The sequence below is a fragment of the Myotis myotis genome, unplaced genomic scaffold (genome assembly GCF_014108235.1).
Source record: "Myotis myotis isolate mMyoMyo1 unplaced genomic scaffold, mMyoMyo1.p scaffold_m19_p_6, whole genome shotgun sequence".
NCBI lineage: Eukaryota > Metazoa > Chordata > Mammalia > Chiroptera > Vespertilionidae > Myotis > Myotis myotis.
This window is the reverse complement of record NW_023416368.1, coordinates 36,940,343-36,960,410: the sequence shown is the minus strand read 5'-3', so window position 1 is coordinate 36,960,410 and position 20,068 is coordinate 36,940,343. Positions and strand designations below refer to the sequence as shown.

Below are 20,068 nucleotides of genomic sequence, written 5' to 3'. Positions count from 1 at the left end.
GACGCTGCCAGCCCCTTGCTGGATGGAGCCCCATGTCTAATGCCATTCAATACCATCCTTTTGCGTTTGATGTACAAAACAGAAGACTGACATTTGAAGAAGAGGGAAGGATTTGGGATGCCGAATGCAACTCAGACTACAGTTAAGAGTCACAACTTCTGGAGAGAAAGTTGTTAAATGATTCCTTCTTCAAAATGTCACATATTGCTGGAGATTTCACCTCCCTAATTGTCATTGCCTTAGAAAATAACATGGTTACTAGACAAGAGTAAACATTTTATTTTATTTTTTAAGTTCGCTTATGGGAGGTGGGGGGAGGGCAGGATTGGAAGGATTTTCTTAGTTTGAATCTTCCAGGTTTGGGCCCTATAATTTGATTCTATTTCTCCAGTCTTACTGACCCAGTCTACTACCAAGATTGAAAATCGTTCCTGGTTTTCCCTTCTAGACAAGAGACCAGTAGGAGAGCTGAGGAGGGGACCGCCAAGCAGGCCCATATTTCCTAACTCAACAGGTGGGGAACAGGGCATTTTTATTTCTTTGGGGGTTAAGCCTACACCCCATGATCTCCCCCCGCCTTCTAGGGTTGTCTTTTCAGTCTTCCTGAGAGACACCCAGTGACAATGGTGCTCCGGTGGAGAGGTGGTGAAGGATGCAGGTGTGGACGGGGAGTTAGTGAGGCTGGGAGGAGGTGCTGGGATGGGGCCATTGCATTCCTAAACAGTGAGCGGGACCAGGAGCCAAGAGAGAAACCCGAAAAGGACCGAAAACTCGGAGAGGAGCTCAGACGGACAGGGCGGCTGATGGGGAAGGGTCACGCTGGGACGGAGCAAGCCCTGGGCCCGGGTAGGCCAGCCAGGGCTCGGGGACCCGAGCTCCGCCGATGAGGTCAGCGGAGCCGACGCGCCGGGAGGAGGCAGTGGAGCCCCCGGACGCGGGTGCCGGGAGGCAGGCGGAGGGGCGGGACGGGACTGGAAAAGGGACGAGAGAAGGGCCACGGGAGGAGGGACGAGGGGGCGTCGGCGCTGGCAGCCGGAGGCGGCCCGACTGGGATCGTTTCCTTCCGGAGGGGAGGCCGCCTCTGGACCCAGGCGCGGACAGGGGGCGTCGGAGGGCGGAGGACGGGGAAATACCACGGCCCCGCTACCGCCCCTCGCTGGCAGCGGCGGTGTTGGAGGCTCCTCCTCCGGCCAGTCCCGAGCCGGGCAGCAGGGGGAGCGGGAGGCGGGGAGCGAGGGCGGGGGCTCGGGAAGGAGAGAGGAGGGAGGGACCAGGCGCGCCAGTGACAGGGTGGCAGCCGAGGAGCGGACGCGTTGCCGCCGCCGTTCCACCTCCTCCTCCTCCGGCAGCTCCTCTCGCCGCCGCCGCCGCCGCCGGGAGAAGTTTCACTCCCGACTGGCGCTCGGAAGCCCTCGACCCAGAGCCGACTGGGGAGCGCGGCCGGCGGCTGCAGCCCGCGGCGGGCTGGGCGTCCGGAGCGCTCCGAACCCGAGCCGGCGGCAGCGCCCGGTCGGCGGGCAGCGGCCGGGGCTGGGGGCGCGGAGGCGCCGGAGGGGCGGGTGGGAGCCGCGGCCCCGCGCGCCGCGCCGCAGCCGCTCCGCTAGCGTCGGCGCCGGGCAGCCGCGATGGCCGTGCGCTCCCGCCGCCCGTGGATGAGCGTGGCGCTGGGTTTGGTGCTGGGCTTCACCGCCGCGTCCTGGCTCATCGCCCCCAGAGTGGCCGAGCTGAGCGAGAGGAAGAGACGCGGCTCCAGCCTCTGCTCCTACTACGGCCGCTCGGCCGCCGGCCCCGGCGCGCGGCAGCCGCTCCCCCAACCACAGCCCCGGCCGCGGCCGGACCAGTCACCGCCCCCCGCGCGCCAGGAGCGCCAGGGGCCGCCGCTGCTCGAGCCAGCGGCCGGGGTGACCAGTTTTCGGAGCAGCCCCTGGCAGCCGCCACCTCCGCTGCAGCAGCGCCGGCGAGGACGCGAGCCCGAAGGTGCGACGGGGCTCCCCGGCGCCCCCGTAGCGGAGGGGGAGCCCGAGGAGGAGGACGGGGGCGCGGCTGGGCAGCGGCGAGGCGGCCGGCCGAAGAGTAGCCACAACGGCAGCGGGGACGGGGGTGCCGCCGCTCCGAGCTCCCGACCCCGAGATTTCCTGTATGTGGGGGTGATGACCGCGCAGAAGTACCTGGGCAGCCGCGCGCTGGCGGCGCAGCGGACCTGGGCGCGCTTCATCCCCGGCCGCGTGGAGTTCTTTTCCAGCCAGCAGCCCCCCAACGCCGGACTCGGCCTGCCCCCGCCACCCCTGCCTGTCATCGAGCTGCCTGGGGTGGACGACTCCTATCCTCCCCAGAAAAAGTCCTTCATGATGATCAAGTACATGCACGACCACTACCTGGACAAGTATGAGTGGTTCATGCGCGCCGACGACGACGTCTACATCAAAGGTGACCTCCCAGCGCCGGCTGCCCCGCCTGCCCAACCTCCTTTCTTTGCATCCAACCCCGACCTCTGCCCAGCGCCTCTCTGCTCTGCCAGCACGTGGCCTGGGCACCTGCAGCCCCCAGCCCGCCGACCCCAACCCTCGCATCCGCCTCCCATCCCTAGTCCGCTCTTCTTCCTCTCTAGCGGTTCGGGTTCTCCTCACACCTACCCGGCTTTATCCGCCTCCCTCACTCTGGCTTTTTCGTCCCATCCCAGCGCTTGGCCCTCCTCTTCACAGTGTGGGAGAGGTGAGGACCGGGACCTTAGGGTTCAACCAAAGGCTGTTCCCACTCTGCCTGGCTCTCAAAGCCCGGGGTGGTGGCCGGTTTCCAAAGCAGCCCAGAGGGGCGTGTCCTCGGTGGAGAAAGGGAAGGCTGCGGACGCGGGCGGGAGCCAGTCTGGATGGAGATCGCTGTTCTGGCTTTGTTCCCCTACCTTGTTGTTTTACCTGGATCTAGCGCAATCCCGGAACTGGGGAGACCGAGGGAATCATCTTCCCTGTCTCGGACCCTCCTCTGTGCGTTTCCTTCCCTCTCGCAAGACCCGCCCGCCCTGGGAGTCCTTGAGCATCTCCAGCGCCCCACGCGCCTTCCAGCCGCTACCGCGCAGCACCCAGCCGTCCCCATTCCACCCACCTACCCACCCACCCCGCCACACCTCAGTAACACCCCCAGGCGACGAGTGCGTTGTCACATTTGGTGGGGGGAAGGAGGGTATAGCATCCGAGAATTTTCCAGACCCTAGGTCCTAGGAGCTCCAAGCTGTGCTAGCACACACCAGCATGGGCCCTTTCCAGACCATCTTGGCTGCTGCGATAAGCAGAGGCTGGAAGTGCCCCAGACCACGCGCAGCCACAGCCACAGCATGAGAAAACTTTGTCAGCTTTTTAAAGAGGCGCGGTCCTTCACCCCGAGTGTGGGCGGCTCTGGCCAGAGATTTCTAAACTCAGCAGAGAGAAGTTACTGCGAGCTGGAGGAAATCTCTCCAGCCCAGCCTATGGCGAGGAGGGAGAGGGGTGCCCGGGAAGGAGAAGAGTGTATGGCACGGAGGTCCCCCTGTGCGTTTCAGGTTTCCTAGCTTCTTGGACAAGGTGGGGCCGCCCTTCTTCAGTTTGAGCCTCTCTACCTGTAGCCTCATTGCTCCCCCCTGGTCCAGGAGGCAGTACCTTTCCCAGGGCTCAGGGAAAAACAAGCATTTCTCTTAGTGCTTTGAAAAGATTGTCCTTCAGAACATTGAAATGCCTTCGTCTTTCCATTTCTGTTAAGAATGAAATGCATCTTGTATTAAGAACCCAATAATAGCTGAAACTCATTGAGATGCAAGGGGCGTGGCATGGGATCAAGATAATGACTGCAAATGCTGTGATCACCAAAAATGTTAGTAAAGATGCTGATTGGGAATACAAGAAAGTGACTACTTATTCCAGTTTGCCATTTTGTAGACTAACAAATGCTTTTGAAGTGTGTTAGTTGATTTTAAATTGTTTTTCCTAATGACTTAACAAACTACAAGTAAACCAATTTTATTCTTTAATTTAAATATTTATTTATTTTTCTAAAAGGGTGCTTTCCTAAATTCCAAAGTTAAATTTCAAGAAAAGTTAAGGACAAAACACTAAACTGAATCAATTGCCAGAAAAAAAATTATTGGATATTAATATTGTCAGTCAATGCTAAATATCAATATTTAATATTTCTTGGCATTTTATCATTACTTCAAATATGCTAAGAAACCTCTTTATTCTCCTTATCATTAATTATTTCACCTTTAAAAATCTGATGATTGTTTCCCCCTGGCTGGGTAGCTCAGTTGGTTCAAGTGTCCTCCTCATATGCTAAGGTTGTGGGCTTGATTCCCAGTCGGGGTACATAGAAGAATCAACCAATGGATGCATAAATAAGTGGAACAACAAATCAATGTGTGTTTTCTCTCTCTCTCTTTCTAAAAAAATCAATAAATGAAAATTTTTTAAAAAAATCTGATGATTGTTAGACTTATTAAAGTTTTCCAGTGACTTTGACTAGAAGATTGATTCTTTAAATTAGTTCTGAAAAAATAATAGAATATTCAGAGAGGTTTTTCTTCTTTTCATTTGTTTAAGACTTATAGGGAGTTTACACATAATATTGGAAGCTCTGTCCCTTTGTACATATAAATGATTATGAATTTAGGAAAAGAATGATTGTTGCCTTTCTCTTTGTAGGTGACAAGTTAGAAGAGTTTCTTAGATCACTGAATAGCAGCAAGCCCCTCTACCTGGGCCAGACTGGCCTGGGGAATATTGAAGAACTCGGCAAGCTGGGCCTGGAGCCTGGGGAGAACTTCTGTATGGGAGGACCTGGCATGATCTTCAGCCGAGAAGTCCTCAGGAGGATGGTGCCACACATTGGTGAGTGCCTCAGAGAAATGTACACGACTCACGAAGATGTGGAAGTAGGAAGATGTGTTCGACGGTTTGGTGGGACTCAGTGTGTCTGGTCTTATGAGGTAAGACTTGAGCTGTTTTGCAAATGTTCACACATGGCAGTTACATGCCACTTCACAGCCTGGGCAATGACTCTGTTCTGTCTGTATCTTTGCATTTGCTTGAAAATGATAGCAGCAGCTGGTGATGGAAACAGCGCGATTGTGGGGCATACCTTTCTTATTCGAGCTAGGCCTATCCGAGGCTTGCTCATCGGCGTGACCACCTTAACCTTAACTTTAATCAGCAGCCTAGAAATATGGTCTGAAGATGCTCTCTCCTTTAGTTGCTCTATTGGTGTTTATATACATGGGTATCCATTTCCTGTCTCTAACAGGAGGACTGATTCTCTTGGACTGTAGCTTTTAGCACCTGGTACTTTGTTGTTTTTTTGGCCAGGTATGTCATTTCATCTGTGTTGTGTTTTTTCAAACAGTTAAAATCTGAAGTTTCTTTGAAGATTTTCATGTGGAAATTTAACATGTATTTCTTTCAAAGTTTAAGAAAAGTTAATTCATAATATATCAGTTATGATAGATTTATTTACAAACTTTTATTTACTTCTTAATAGAAATTCTTTATTGCTCAAAGTATTACATATGCCTCCTTTTCCCCCATTGACTTCTCCTCAGCCACTCCCACCCCCCAGCACATGCCCTCGCCTCCCTTGTGTCTGTGTCCATTGGTTATGTTTATCTGCATGCATACAAGTCCTTTGGTTGATCACATTTCCTCCCCCTCCCCCCTCACACCCTTCTCTGATGTTTGGTGGTCTGTTCCATGCTTCTATGTCTTTGGATCTACTTTTGTTCATCAGTTTATGTTGTTCATTATATTCCACAAGTGAGTGAGATCATGTGATATTTATCTTTTTCCAACTGGCTTATTTCACTTAGCATAATGCTCTCCAGGTCCATCCATGCTGTTGCAAATGGTAAGAGTTCCATTGAGTAGATGTACCACCATTTTTTAATCCACTCATCTGCTGATGGGCACTTAGGCTGTTTCCAAATCTTAGCTATGGTAAATTGTGTTGCTGTGAACATAGGGGTGCATATATTCTTTCTGATTGGTGTTTCTGATTTCTTGGTATATATTCCTAGAAGTGGGATTACTGGGTCAAATGGGAGTTTCATTTTTAATTTTTTGAGGACACACCGTACTGTTTTCCATAGTGGCTGCACCAGTCTCTATTCCCATCAGCAGTGTATGAGGGTTCCTTTTTCTCCACATCCTTGCCAGCACTTGTCGTTTGTTGGTTTGTTGATGATAGCCATTCTGACAGGTGTGAGATGGTACCTCGTTGTTTTGACTTGCATCTCTCGGATGATTAGTGATTTGGAGCATGTTTTCATATGTCTCTTGGCTTTCTGAATGTCCACTTTTGAAAAGTGTCTATTTAGGTCCTTTGCCCATTTTTTGATTGGATTGTTTATCTTCCCTTTGTTAAATTGTATGAGTTCCCTATAAATTTTGGAGATTAACTCCTTATCTGATAAAACATTGGCAAATATGTTCTCCCATGCAGTGGGCTCTCTTGTTTCGTTGATGGTTTCTTTTGCTGTGCACAAAATTTTAAAGTAAATGAATTATCTAGACAAACAGAAGTAGTTCTGTTTTTAGAAGATGTTAAGTAACTGCTTGATACTTTGATTGGTTCCCTAGAGGTTATTTATATCTGTCCTTATTTTGTTTTCTGAACAGCAACCATTACTAAAATAATCTGAGCTGTGAACTGTTGTTTAATTGCACTGATTTGTTTTATAAAATACTTTGAGGTCTTTTTCCTTCAGAAATTGGTTTTTAAGTTAAATACAATTTTTACAAAAGATAGTTTTCCAGAAAGATAACCTTAATAAAAATTGATTTAACACAAATAGTGTATTGAGGTTTTCACTATAATTTGGCTTTCAAGTATTTGGAGTTTAATATATTTTAACTACCCAGTGCATACCTTTGTAAATGATAACTCATTTACTTTTCAAATTTTCATGTCTCTTAGTATAGAACAAATATTTTATGAAAATATATGTATTACCTGTGAAGTCATTATACCTCAAGATTACACAGTCTCATTCATTTTTCTTTTAGAAGTTTAATCCCACTTTTGTAAAATTTGCTTTTTTTTCTGTTTTGTGGTATTTACACTGCAGAGAAATAGTTCTTATATTTATTGCAGAAAGTAAAATTTATTTGATAAGTAGTTATTTGGAATATGTACTATGCAAATCTAAAATTATTACATTCTTCATTTGTTTTGCTAAGAAAAAAAGTTTTTTTCTCCTATAAAACTGTCTTACAACTAACTTTTAGAATAAAATTTATGCAAGCACATTATAGTTTAAAAATAGGTAAAATATAAGCTCAATGAAAAAACTGTCTTTTGTCCTGGAATATAAAACTAACTAAAAGGCAAAGAAAAAAATGCTCAACATAGAAAACACATAGTGGATTTTGTTGACTTGTGGATATTATTTTGCAGACTCACTCTGAATGGATCAGTAAAAGAAATCATTCATAATTTAAAATGGAGATGGAAAATTATTGTTTTATTTGACACTTTGTTGTCTTGACATCACATATAAAGTTTTAACAAACCTTTTTGCAGGGACTTTGAACATGTTTTCATGCAGTGATTTGTTTTATATAATACTCTGAGGTTTTGATTGTGTCTCTCCCTTCAAGTTTTCATTGATTCTGTTATGAAGGTACAACCCTTACATAGCAGTCTACCCATTCATGTTCCAAGAGAGTAAAATATACTCAAGTGACCTACCTCTATGCTCAAGAATTTATTTAATGATTTATTTATAACATGGGCATTTATTTTGGTTAAAGTGAAAGGGAGTTATCATAGATGTGTGTCCTCTCTGTTAGAATAGTGGAAACTGAGATCTTTTCATTAACTGATATAAAGGAAGAGACAGACAAAGGGATTCCAGGTCTTACAGAATGTAACTTTATGATTGCCATATTTTTATTAACTTTTCACAATACATTTTGAATTTTAGTCTGATACTTGTCAATCACTAAGTTCAGAATCTGTATGAAAATAAAGTCACTTTTACATTTTTTCCTAGCAATAGAAAATATTATTTTCTGAAGGAATACTGTTTCAGAATGTTGACTTTATGTTTTGCTAAGCAATTATATAGAATTTATTTTGTTTTGTAATTTCACTACTTAAAGGAGAAACTTAAACAATATTTATTTTAGAGGAGACATTGATTTAATCTTTATATGAAGTCTCAATGTCTTCTTTAAAAGAATAATGGAAAATTTCATTACCAAGGAGTATTATATTATGAAACACCTGAGTAGGTCAGTTGGGGCACAGCCACATTAAGGCTTTCCTGTTTGGATTTCAGGTTAGTTGAAATGATGCCCATCTTTTCTAGTGTTCATATTCTATGGAAAAACTGATCTATTCCATTACGGGTTGGCATCCTGAGTAAAGGTGAGATTTCACATCTGGTAATAGAATAAGTTATGAACTTGGTCAGTAATTTTGTTTCCATATTTCTTTTAAAAGAACTATCTGTGACAGAACTTACTTAAAATTTTGAATTTCTTTATATCTTCCATGGATTTCAGGATTTTGTGACTTTTCTTCTGAATAAAAGTTCTTGCAGAGGTAACAGCATTGTTATGGACACATGTTCAAGATTTTTGAATTTGAATAGATGAAACATTCATGATGGAATTATATCTTTTAAAAGATAATGAACAGGCTTTCAGATCTTATAGGAAAGAATTGGACAAAAATATTAAAATACATAGATCATGTAGCTTTTCTTGAATATAAATTATATATTTTATAAACAGGAATCTTCTAGTATTCTTCTTTGCTGTTCAGTTGAAGTCTGCTTTATCTGTGTTGTATACAGTTAAGCTCAATATTGAGAGAGAGAGAGAGAGAGAGAGAGAGAGAGAGAGAGAGAGAGAGAGAGGAACTCAGAGAAGAAAATATAAACTTGAATTTGGGTTGGAGTCATCATTCTACTACTTATTAGTTTCATTGTCTTTTATAAGTTACTTCTCTGAGCCTTGGTTTAATTGAACTGAAAGTGGAAATTATAACAGTGTTTACCTCATTGATTTTGGAGATGAAGTGAAATGGTAAAATAAATTATCCCATATGAAACCCTTAATATAGTGTCTGGCACATAGTAAATTGTCAGATGTTAGCTATTATTACTACAATACTGAATAGATCATATACTTACTATGTTATATATAACATGGATTAGTTCTTCATCTATAGCAAAAGAGTTAGACAATACTTTTTTTTAGTTAAAAATTCAAGTTTAGGGTTTTTTGGCAAAAAGAAAAAGAAACCAGTATGTTTCAATATTTTAGAAGTACGAGGAATCCATTATTAGAAAAAATGGAAGAGTGTTTAAAACATGCATTACAAATATTTGCTTCAGCCTTTGAACATCATATTTAATAACTGATCTTAAGACAATAGTGTGGAAGCCTGGCAGATGTGGCTCAGGTGGTCGGAGTATTGTTCCATACACCGAAATGTCGCCCGCACAAATCCTGTCTGGGCAAAAGCCCAGCTTGCCGGTTTGGTCCCCCATCCAGGTGCATGCAGGGGCAGTCCATGGATGTTTCTCTCTCTCTCTCCCCTTCCTCTTCTCTAAAATCAATAAGAACATATTTTAAAAAAAGAGGACAGTGTGGAAAATATTATTTAACAAGCAATTACTTAATATAGATAATTAAAGAATATCAAACAGATCAGACTCTACAATAAAAAATTATTACTGTGTAGATTTCTAGATTAGTTTCTGGAACAATAGCCCATTTTCTGAGTTTCTCTAGAATTTTCTGAAGAAAAAGAAGTCAGTAGTATCCCATTCTGCAGTCAACTCACAGTAACTTGTCTCTCAAGGCCGCCCCTCAAAGTCCCTTGGGTTTCTCAGGAAATGATGTATAGCTTTAGTTCTCACAATAAGGCCCTGGTGGTCTGGGAAAATTTGTCTTTCCTGTTAGCCTCTTGCTCTGTTTCCTTCTCCATCAACTCCAACAACTTCTTTTCCCTTTGCCTTTAATGATAAAAAAATAAAATAAATTATAAATACCTGTTGATATGCACTGCTTTTCATCAAGTTCTCAGTAAATTAATGTGCTCATGGCAGGCCAACCCTGATATTCCAAGAGCTCCCAGGATGTGCACCCAGATCACACTTAGGGCTCAGGAATGGCTTGACCTCTTCCGAATAAGGAGGCCTTTGGCTGCTGCTCAGCCTCAGCCCCACTGGTTCTTTGTGAGCCTGAGGCCATTGGAGTCAGAATTGAGATTCTCCCTTACTACTTTAATTTGACAGTCTGTTCCATCCTTCTCTGCCTCTGGAAGGCTGGGGAGTGTTGGTGGGGGGGTGCGGGGGGAGGTAAGAGACCAACCGAAGGACTTGTATCCATGCATATAAGCATAACCATTGGACACAAGACACTGAGAGGGTGGGGTGAGGGCATGTGCGGGGTGGGGGTGGGGGGCGAGGGGAAGGTCAATGGGAAAAAAAGGAGACATATGTACTACTATCTGTAATATTTTATAAAAAAAGAAAAAAGAATTGAGATTCTCCTTTCCCTACCTGGAGGTGGAAACACCTAGTTTTCAAGGACATGTGACAGATGTTAATACCAACAGATGCCATGGATTGCTGTTATACTCATTTATACCTCAAGATGTATCCGTAAAAATTACTAAATGTTTGTGAAAAATTACTCTATTCTATTCAGTCTGCGAGCGTTAGAATTTATTGGCGTCCACTGCTGGTTAAGTGCACATTTTGGTTGAGCTCAATCTTGGCTACCGTTTTTCTAGTTATCTGAGCTGCAATCTGGCGGCATGGGAGGCTGCATATGGCTCTTAAACGTTGTTTGGCAGGGCCATGAAGTGGTTTAGGGTTTTTGTTTTTGTGTTTTGATGACTTTAGCAGTCTTCAGTCCCCTTCATGTCCTATTGTTGTCCACAATATTCTCCTCCCAGGTTTATTTTAACTCCTTGTGTGTTGAATTTTCCTTGTGCCTTTATTTTAAGTGGTTCAGGTAAGCATAAGAGTCTTGATATTTTGAACCAGATAATCCACATGTTGCAAATTTCATTAAAATATTCTCTAGAAAATGAAGTGATTTTTCCAGTGGGAATGAGATGTGTATTTTAAATAATTTAGGGAAGGAATAATTTTTTCAAACTTGACTGTCAGAATCAATATGTCATACAATATAGTTATATGTACTTTCTTTTTATTAGTATGCTTTTACTAATAACTAGAAAGTCCCCACTGCTAAAAAATTATTTATATAACTCCATTTTCAGCTGGTGTCTTAGCAGAATAGGAAATTCTGTTTTGTTGTTGTTTTAGTAGGATCTGTTCTATTCAAGCATTAAAATAATTTTAATTTTAAGGATTTGCTTCCCTATTAGGGAGTTTTGCATTTCATCTATCTAAGAGTCATATTTAGAATAGTTTGAATTTATCTTTTTAATGTTTACAGTTAAATGGAGCCACAGAATATATATCTTTATTTCACCTAATTAAATGTTGTTTCAAAGAAAACCTAGCTTTAAAAAAAATATTTCTCTATAGGTTGAAGAAACCATTTCTTATGACTAAATAGTTTTTTATTAGATTTCTTAAAGAATTAAATTCAAAATGTCTTATGTCTAATCTTGGCCCCCTAAAGGCTATAAACACCCTAGAAAATTCCATTATTTCACAAAAGGATATGTTCTGGAAGTGTTTCCCTGGGCTTGTAATACCAGAGATTTGCACCATAAAAATTTTAACTACATATAAGTTCTTCCTAACATTAAGGTTAAATATGCATGCCATTCTTATAGGGCTATTGCATATCCTGTGGCTTCTTCCTATTATGGGCTTTCATCTTATGTAATGCTGATTTTATTGTATCATGAACATGGTATATGCCCAAGAGGCATATTAATATCTGTGGGAAAGTATAGCTTTGGAATTTATATCTAAAATTTAGTCTTTCAAAAAATCTTTTCTTGGTTCTGATTTAGTTTCTAACTTTACTAAAGGCAGTAAGCTTCTCACACCTACTTTCCCACCCCCATTCAACTTGTCAGATGAAATCATCATGCATTGATTTTATGAAATTTCTTTTCTGCCACACTGTTTCCTTAATTGTACAAAATAAAATTATATTTCGAGTTGAAGAAGAAGCATCGTATAGTTTTTCCATATTTTGTAGTCTTAGTTAGTTCATTTTCATTGTTCACCAATGCCTTATCCCCTAGATCGTGACAATATATGCTTTCCAAGATGATTTCCAACAGTTGTGAAACACGTTAAGTTTGGACAATGATTTTATGCAATTTGAAATAAGCTCCAGATAATAACATAAATATTCATATTAGTTTAAAAACCTTGGATAGTCTTTCTCTTTAGTTGAGCATCAGGATTCTAATTTTCTGAAAAAACAAAACAAAACAAAACAAAAAACCCCAAATCAATTTTCTACTTCCACTTTCTTTGTCTTGGTCTCCAAAAAGCTGTTTTTTTAAAAAAGATTTTTTTAAACTGATTTTTAGAGAGAGAGGAAGGGAGAGGGAAAGAGAAAGAGAAACATCGATGTGAGAGTGTAACATTGATCGACTGTCTGCTGCGAGTCCCCCACCCCAGGCTATAGAGCCCACAACCCGGTATGTGCCATGACCTGGAATTGACCCAGCAACCCCTCACTCAGTGCATGACACAATACCCAACCAGCTGAGTCACACCGCCACACCGGTCAGGGCCAAAAAGCTGTTTTGAGAAACATTTATTTCAGTAAGTCTCTTTTCTACGTAGTGAATTAGTGCTCAACGTACAAAGAAATCTATACTATCATTTAACTATGCTACATTATACTTTGATTACAGCATGCCATTTCTTTTGCACAAAGATATAGCTTTTCAATGAGGTATTTGAGCTAAACATAAACTTCATGGAAATAAAAAAAATTAGTGTCTTAAATCATTATTTGAAAAATTAGTGTCTTAAGTCATAATTTGATTTTTTGGTTATTAAAAAAAACCTAAGTCATCTAATATTGAGGGGTTGCAGTTTCTCAGAATTCTAATGATCTCTTCATTTACTCTCTATTAATCAATACACTAGTGAAGGCTTCACCGACTATAACTCAGTTTGAGTCATGACATAACACTGAATGTTACCCTTTCTTGCAAGGGTGTTGAATACTTATGATATAATAAGTATGTTATAAATTTCTAAATTAACTGAATCAAAATAATTTTTGAAAAAATTCAGCAGGTACTGTTTGGAACTAATGAATGAACGAAGTAATGTCTTAATTTTTTGAGACTGTGAAATCTTTACTTACCATTTATAATTTTGAAAGTCATGTCCCTCATTCTTCACAGTCAGTGGTATCTGAACTTTTCATTATCCCTTTCAGTTTCATTTATTTTTATTGTAGAATTGTTTATTCGTAGAATACTAGTACCTCAAAAAGAGATGTTTAAAGAAATATACATATTAATAAAAATAACGTGCAATCAAATAAAATTAAAATGTAACGAAATAAGAGGAAAACAGAAAAATAAGCAGAAAAATTGTAAAAGACATGTTGGGCTTCTGTTTTCCTGACATGAAAGAGACCCCTAGCTCACCATGATACTGAAATCTGAGAGGAATTTTTGCTGTAGAGTAGATGGCTTGAGGATTCCCATCCTTAGCAGCACTTCTGTGTAAGTGGCATAGCATGGCTCTCTTGGGTGTTTCTTCTATATCCCCTCAATGTAGGCCAGGGCTGTAACTCAGAAGGGCAGTTGTGCAGGAGGAATTCTACTTGGAGACAATGCAGTTACGGTCCTTGCTCGTTTTATTTTAAAATTTAGAGTACTCTTCAGAGAGCCCTTCAGGGGTGTTCTCACTCAAATGTTGTATATTAGGTTGGTCAACGGGAAGGCTGAGCTATGCCTATTTTCTGGAGAGAACCCAGAGTGCAGCTGTGGTGTCATTGGCTAAGGGGCGGTCAGGGTTGTGCTTTCCTAATCAAGAGGAAGGCAGAGGCACCAGCTACACATGGAGGAATCAAACCAGATAAAGGGACGGATGGCCACCCCCCTGAGGCCCAAGAGACTGCCTAATGCTTGGCCTTGAGTTAGCAATGTGGTCGCCGGGCTATTGAGCTGATTATTAGAAATGTTTGTTTTCTTTCTTTCTTTCTTTTTTTTTTTATTAGTTAAGGTATTACAAATGTGTCCTCATCCCCCCCCATTAACCCCCAACCTCCCCCCCACACACAAACTCATGCTCCCATCCCCCTGTTGTCCATGTCCATTGGTTTTTGGCTTATATACATGTATACAAGTCCTTCGGTTGATCTCTTCCCCTTACCCCCGCCCTCCCCTACTTTCCTTCTGGGGATTGATAGCCTGATTGCTGTTTCTCAGTCTTTGGGTCTGTCCCTTTTCATCAGACTATGTTGTTCTCTATAATCCACAAATGAGTGAGATCATGTGGTATTTATCTTTCTCTGACTGGCTTATTTCACTTAGCATAATGCTCTCCAGTTCCATCCATGCTCTTGCAAAAGGCAAGAGTTCCTTTTTTTTTACCGCAGCATAGTATTCCATTGTGTATATGTACCACAGTTTTCTAATCCACTCATCTGCTGATGGGCACTTAGGCTGTTTCCAAATCTTAGCTATGGTGAATTGTGCTGCTATGAACATAGGGGTGCATATATCCTTTCTGATTGGCGTTTCTGGTTTCTTGGGATATATTCCTAGTAGTGGGATCACTGGGTCAAATGGGAGTTCCATTTTTAGTCTTCTGAGGTAGCTCCATACTGTTCTCCACAGTGGCTGCACCAGTCTGCATTCCCACCAGCAGTGCAGAAGGGTTCCTTTTTCTCCACATCCTCTCCAACACTTGTTGTTTGTTGATTTGTTGATGATAGCCATTCTGACAGGTGTGAGATGATAACGCATTGTCGTTTTGATTTGCATCTCTCGTATAATTAGTGACTTTGAGCAGGTTTTCATATGTCTTTCGGCCTTCTGTATGTCCTCTTTCGAAAAGTGTCTATCTAGGTCCGTTGCCCATTTTTTTATTGGATTGTTTATCTTCCTTTTGTTAAGTTTCATGAGATCCCTGTAAATGTTGGAAATTAAACCCTTATCGGTGGTATCATTGGCAAATATGTTCTCCCATGTAGTGGGTCTTCTTGTTGTTTTGTTGATGGTTTCCTTTGCTGTGCAAAAGCTTTTTATTTTGATGTAGTCCCATTTGTTTATTTTCTCTTTAGTTTCCATTGCCCTAGGAGCATTATTAGAGAAGAAATTTCTTCGGCATATGTTTGCGATTTCGCTGCCTGTGGATTCCTCTAGTATTTTTATGGTTTCCTGTCTTACGTTTAAGTCTTTTATCCATTTTGAGTTTATTTTTGTGTATGGTGTGAGTTGGTGATCTAGTTTCATCCTTTTGCATGTATCTGTCCAATTTTCCCAACACCATTTATTGAAAAGACTGTCTTGACTCCATTGTATGCTCTTGCCTCCTTTGTCGAATATTAATTGGGCATAGTGGTTTGGGTTGATTTCTGGGGTCTCTATTCTATTCCATTGATCTATATGTCTGTTCTTGTGCCAGTACCAAGCTGTTTTAAGAACAGTGGCTTTGTAATACAGTTTGATATCTGGTATTGAGATCCCACCTACTTTGTTCTTTCTCAGGATTGCTGCAGCTATTCGGGGTCTTTTTTTTATTCCAGATGAATTTTTGGAACGTTCGTTCTAGATCTGTGAAATATGCTGTTGGTAATTTAATGGGGATTGCATTGAATCTATAAATTGCTTTGGGTAGTATGGACATTTTGATGATGTTGATTCTACCAATCCATGAACACGGTATATTCTTCCATCTGTTTATGTCTTCCTCTATCTCTTTTTTCAATGTCCTGTAGTTTTCAGCATATAAGTCTTTTACCTCCTTAGTTAAGTTTATTCCTAGGTATTTTAATTTTTTTGGTGCAATGGTAAATGGGATTGCTTCTGTAGTTTCACTTTCTGTAAGTTCACTATTGGTGTAAAGAAATGCCATGGATTTCTTAGCATTAATTTTGTATCCTGCTACATTGCCGAATTCATTTATTAAGTCTAATAATTTTTTGATGGAGTCTTTAGGGTTCTGTATGTACAGTATCATGTCATCTGCAAATAAGGACAGTTTTACTTCTTCTTTTCCAATCTGGATGCCTTTTATTTCTTCTTCGTGTCTGATCGCAATGGCTAGTACTTCCAGTACTATGTTGAACAGGAGTGGTGAGAGGGGGCATCCCTGTCTTGTTCCTGTTTTTAGGGGGAATGGTTTTAGTTTTTGCCCATTGATTATGATGTTGGCTGTGGGTTTGTCATATATGGCTTTTATTATGTTGAGGTATGATCCCTCAATTCCTATCTTGCTGAGAGTTTTTATCAAGAAAGGGTGTTGGATTTTGTCAAATGCTTTTTCCGCATCAATTGATATGACTATGTGGTTTTTTTCTCTCAATTTATGTGATGTATCACGTTTATTGATTTGCGGATATTGTACCATCCTTGCATCCCTGGGATAAATCCTACTTGGTCATGGTGTATGATCTGTTTTCATAAACTTAATAATTATATGAGTATCCTGTAAAGTCTGTGAATAATGATATATTTACTAACTTTATTATATAGATTTAATTTGAAGGTAAAATTTGCATGCAATAAGTTAAAATATTGAAAGACCAACATTTTGATGAAAAATAATATATTTTAGTCATCTAATGTTCTCTCGTACAGAATTAAATTTTCTATGAAATAAGGACATGTAACATACATGCTAAATATCTTGAAGTACGAAAAAGTGTTAAAAAATTAAAAATAGTGTACCTTAGAATTCAGTCATCTTACATCTTCTGATTTCATCTGCTCAAATATCTTTACCCAGCACTTTCTCTGCGCAGTGTAGGCACACTGGTTCCTTGTCCTCATGGAGCTCACAGGGAGGAGGAGTCAGGCTTCGAATCAATCTCTTGCCTTCATGTCTGGTAGAGAACTGGATTTCTTGTCTTCATCATCTTTAACTCCTTTTCATTCTAAGTCATGAAAACTCTAGTTGGGTCCAGGAGTGTTACCTGTCTTGGACCTAAAGTCAAATGATTCATATTTCACTTTTCTTAAATGAGCATCTTCCTCTTTGTTTGTATTACTGTCTTCTGAAGAGGAGAAAAATAAAGACATGCTTAGAAACGCAACTGCATATTAATATATTTTGTGCCTGTTACATAGCACAGAGCATTAGGATTTTGTTTTTCAATTAAGTCTGGAGCTAGACAACTACCTGGCTTCAGATCCCAGCTGTCATTCACTAATTGTATGGCCTTCCGTAAGTTATTTTTCTCTGTGCCTTAGTTTTGTCTCTATCAAATGGATATATTAACAGTACTTTACAGAAATTTTGTGAAGATTAAACAAGTCATGTATACAGCAGCATTCAGAATAATATGTGGCAGTGTTAAGCATTATGCAACTGTTAGCTATTTTTGCAGAATGGCATAAAATTGTGCCAACTCTCCAGAGCCATTGTGAGGAATAAAAAGGTCAATGTATTAGAAGCTCTTAAAATAATGCATGCCACATAATAACTCCAGTATATCTGTTAACTGTTGTTAATATATTCCAGTTAACGATGTTTATATTCCCTTTTTCCCTTCACAGGAGAAAAACAACATTGATTGGAAAGAGTTAATTGCAATTGCTTTTTGAAAGATAGGCTTTGCTATGGGGGGAAGGTGCTGATTTATGGTTCTTTCCCCCGGGGAACTTTGAACAGTGGGATCCCCCGGGGAACTTTGAACAATTCTGATGCTGAAGCCCATTCCTAACCCGTTAGACCAGAATCTCTTACAGTTGAGGCGTATAACATGGCATGCATAAAACTTCCCACATTAGTGATTCTAATGTGGCTCTAGGGTCTAGACCACTGTATACATTCTTTTATTAATTTCTGTTTTCAAATATCCAATCTATTCTTTATTCCTTAAAATTTACTTTTTGTTTTACTTTCCTTTTGGGAAAATCACAGTAAAGTAATAAACACTTCTGCAGTTCTTTCTACATCTGTTCCAAAGAGCTAGTCACTGGATTAAAGACAGTCCTATATAATAAAAGGCTAATATGCAAATCGACTGAACGGCAGAATGACTGGTTGCTATGATGCACACTGACCACCAGGGAGAAGATGCTCAACTCAGGAGCTGCCCGCTGGTGGTCAGTGCGCTCTCACAGGGGAAGCGCTGCTCTGCCAGAAGCCAGGCTCATCACTGGTGAGCACAGTGGCAGTGGTGGGAGCCTCTCCTGCCTCCGTGGCAGTGCTAAGGATGTCCGACTGTGGGGAGCGGGCCTAAGCTGTCAATCAGACATCCCCCGAGGGCTGCGAGACATCCCAGACTGCGAGAGGGTGCAGGCTTGGCTGAGGGACATCCCTGCCCCTGAGTGCACGAATTTCATGCACCGGCCCTCTAGTGAATAAATATAAAGCCATTACTTACAACTGTAGTGTGCTTTCTTATGGTCTGATGCTCATTTTTGCATAGAGCTCCATTTCTTTTTTTAAAGAAAAATTCAAAATGGATTTTAACACATTGTTTGCGGGTAGTTTTTATCGCGTGTTAACAGGTGGCGCGGGGCCATTTTTGCAGTTGAATAGATTGATTACCGTTATACCTGGAAGTACATACATAATTCACCATTGTATGTGTTGGAGACCCAAATTTTGTCCTTTGGAATTCGTATATCTGCATGTTAGCATCCCTTTAGAGCAATAAAAAAGTATAAAAATAAACGTATTTATACGTTACCCGCATTCTACCGCCAGTCTATAAAAAATGTATTAATACGTGTCCCGCGCTCTACTACCAGTCAACGTAAAACGTATAAACACGTTTCCCACATACAATGTGTTAAAACATTCTTAGGAAAGGATGTAATGTGTATCCATGCAAGGCTTAAGGTTTTATAGCTGTTTTTATTTATTACATTTGAGTAATATGTAGTAATGGAGTTCTTAAAATACAAGCATACTTTGCTCTATTCCTTTTCACTTGATTGTGCTTCACAGATGTTTTTTGTTTTTGTTTTTGTTTTCTTACAAATTGAAAGCAAGGCCCTTCACCAGCAAAGAGATTACATCTTTCTTTATTGTGATACCCTCTTCATTGTGGTGGTTTAGAACTGAAACCACAGTATCTCCAAGATATGTCTCTATAGGATGAATGTTTTCATTGACTTGGTTGCTTTAACGTTGACTTCTTGAAATGAGGCTCAAAAGGGAAAAAAAGAGTGATTTGGCCCTAACTGGTCTGGCTCAGTGGATAGAGCATCGGCCTGTGGACTGAAGGGTCCCAGGTTCGATTCCAGTCAAGGGCATGTACCTTGGTTGTGGGCACATCCCCAGTAGGGAGTGTGCAGGAGGCAGCTGATCGATGTTTCTCTCTCATCGATGTTTCCGACTATCCTTCTCCCTTCCTCTCTGTAAAAGATCAATAAAATATATATATTTTTAAAAAAGTGATTTGTTTGATGATTGCAGAAACCATAACTTATTTAATAAGTGGGTAATTGATTTCGATCTGTCATTCTCAACCAGTATTTTCCTGCCTACTGCTATAGCGAACTGCTACAATCCAGGTAAGTACAGGATATATAGGAGTGAAAGGGAGGAAGTCCCCAAGGAGCATAGGAAAATGCAAAGCTTTCTCCAAACTAGAAGTAATGCATAGGGACATGCCAGAGGAGTGGGGATACATGGGAAGGCAAAGACGGGAGAGCAGCATGATAGGGAACTGTGTGTTTGGCTCGTGTATCTGGAGGCTGGAAAAATGGGGCTCAAAGGCTGTTGGTAAAACTTGATGATGGACCATGTATATCATCTGCAAAGGTTTAGAGTGTACCTTGTAAAGCAGTGATTCTTAGAATTACTGGGGGTGATGTAATTGGTTTAGATTCAATTATGATGGAGCCCATGAATTTATGTTAAAAATCTCTCTGGGAGATTCTAACAAATAGAGTGAAAAATCAGTTTCATGGGTATGGGGGAGCTTTGAAGAGTTCTTCATAGGTGAGCACC

The 20,068-nt window shown here is 41.4% G+C and overlaps 1 protein-coding gene across 1 annotated transcript in view; it reads left to right on the top strand.

The window, feature by feature from the left end:
- The first annotated feature begins 1,625 nt into the window (after window positions 1-1,625).
- The window catches only part of CHSY3 (chondroitin sulfate synthase 3), a 249,051-nt gene continuing 230,608 nt past the window's right edge, over window positions 1,626-20,068 (top strand). Inside the window, exons 1-2 of the mRNA XM_036313968.1 lie at window positions 1,626-2,427; window positions 4,668-4,951. Of these exons, the coding sequence (XP_036169861.1) occupies window positions 1,626-2,427; window positions 4,668-4,951 (1,086 nt within the window). The remainder of the gene's footprint in view (window positions 2,428-4,667; window positions 4,952-20,068) is intronic.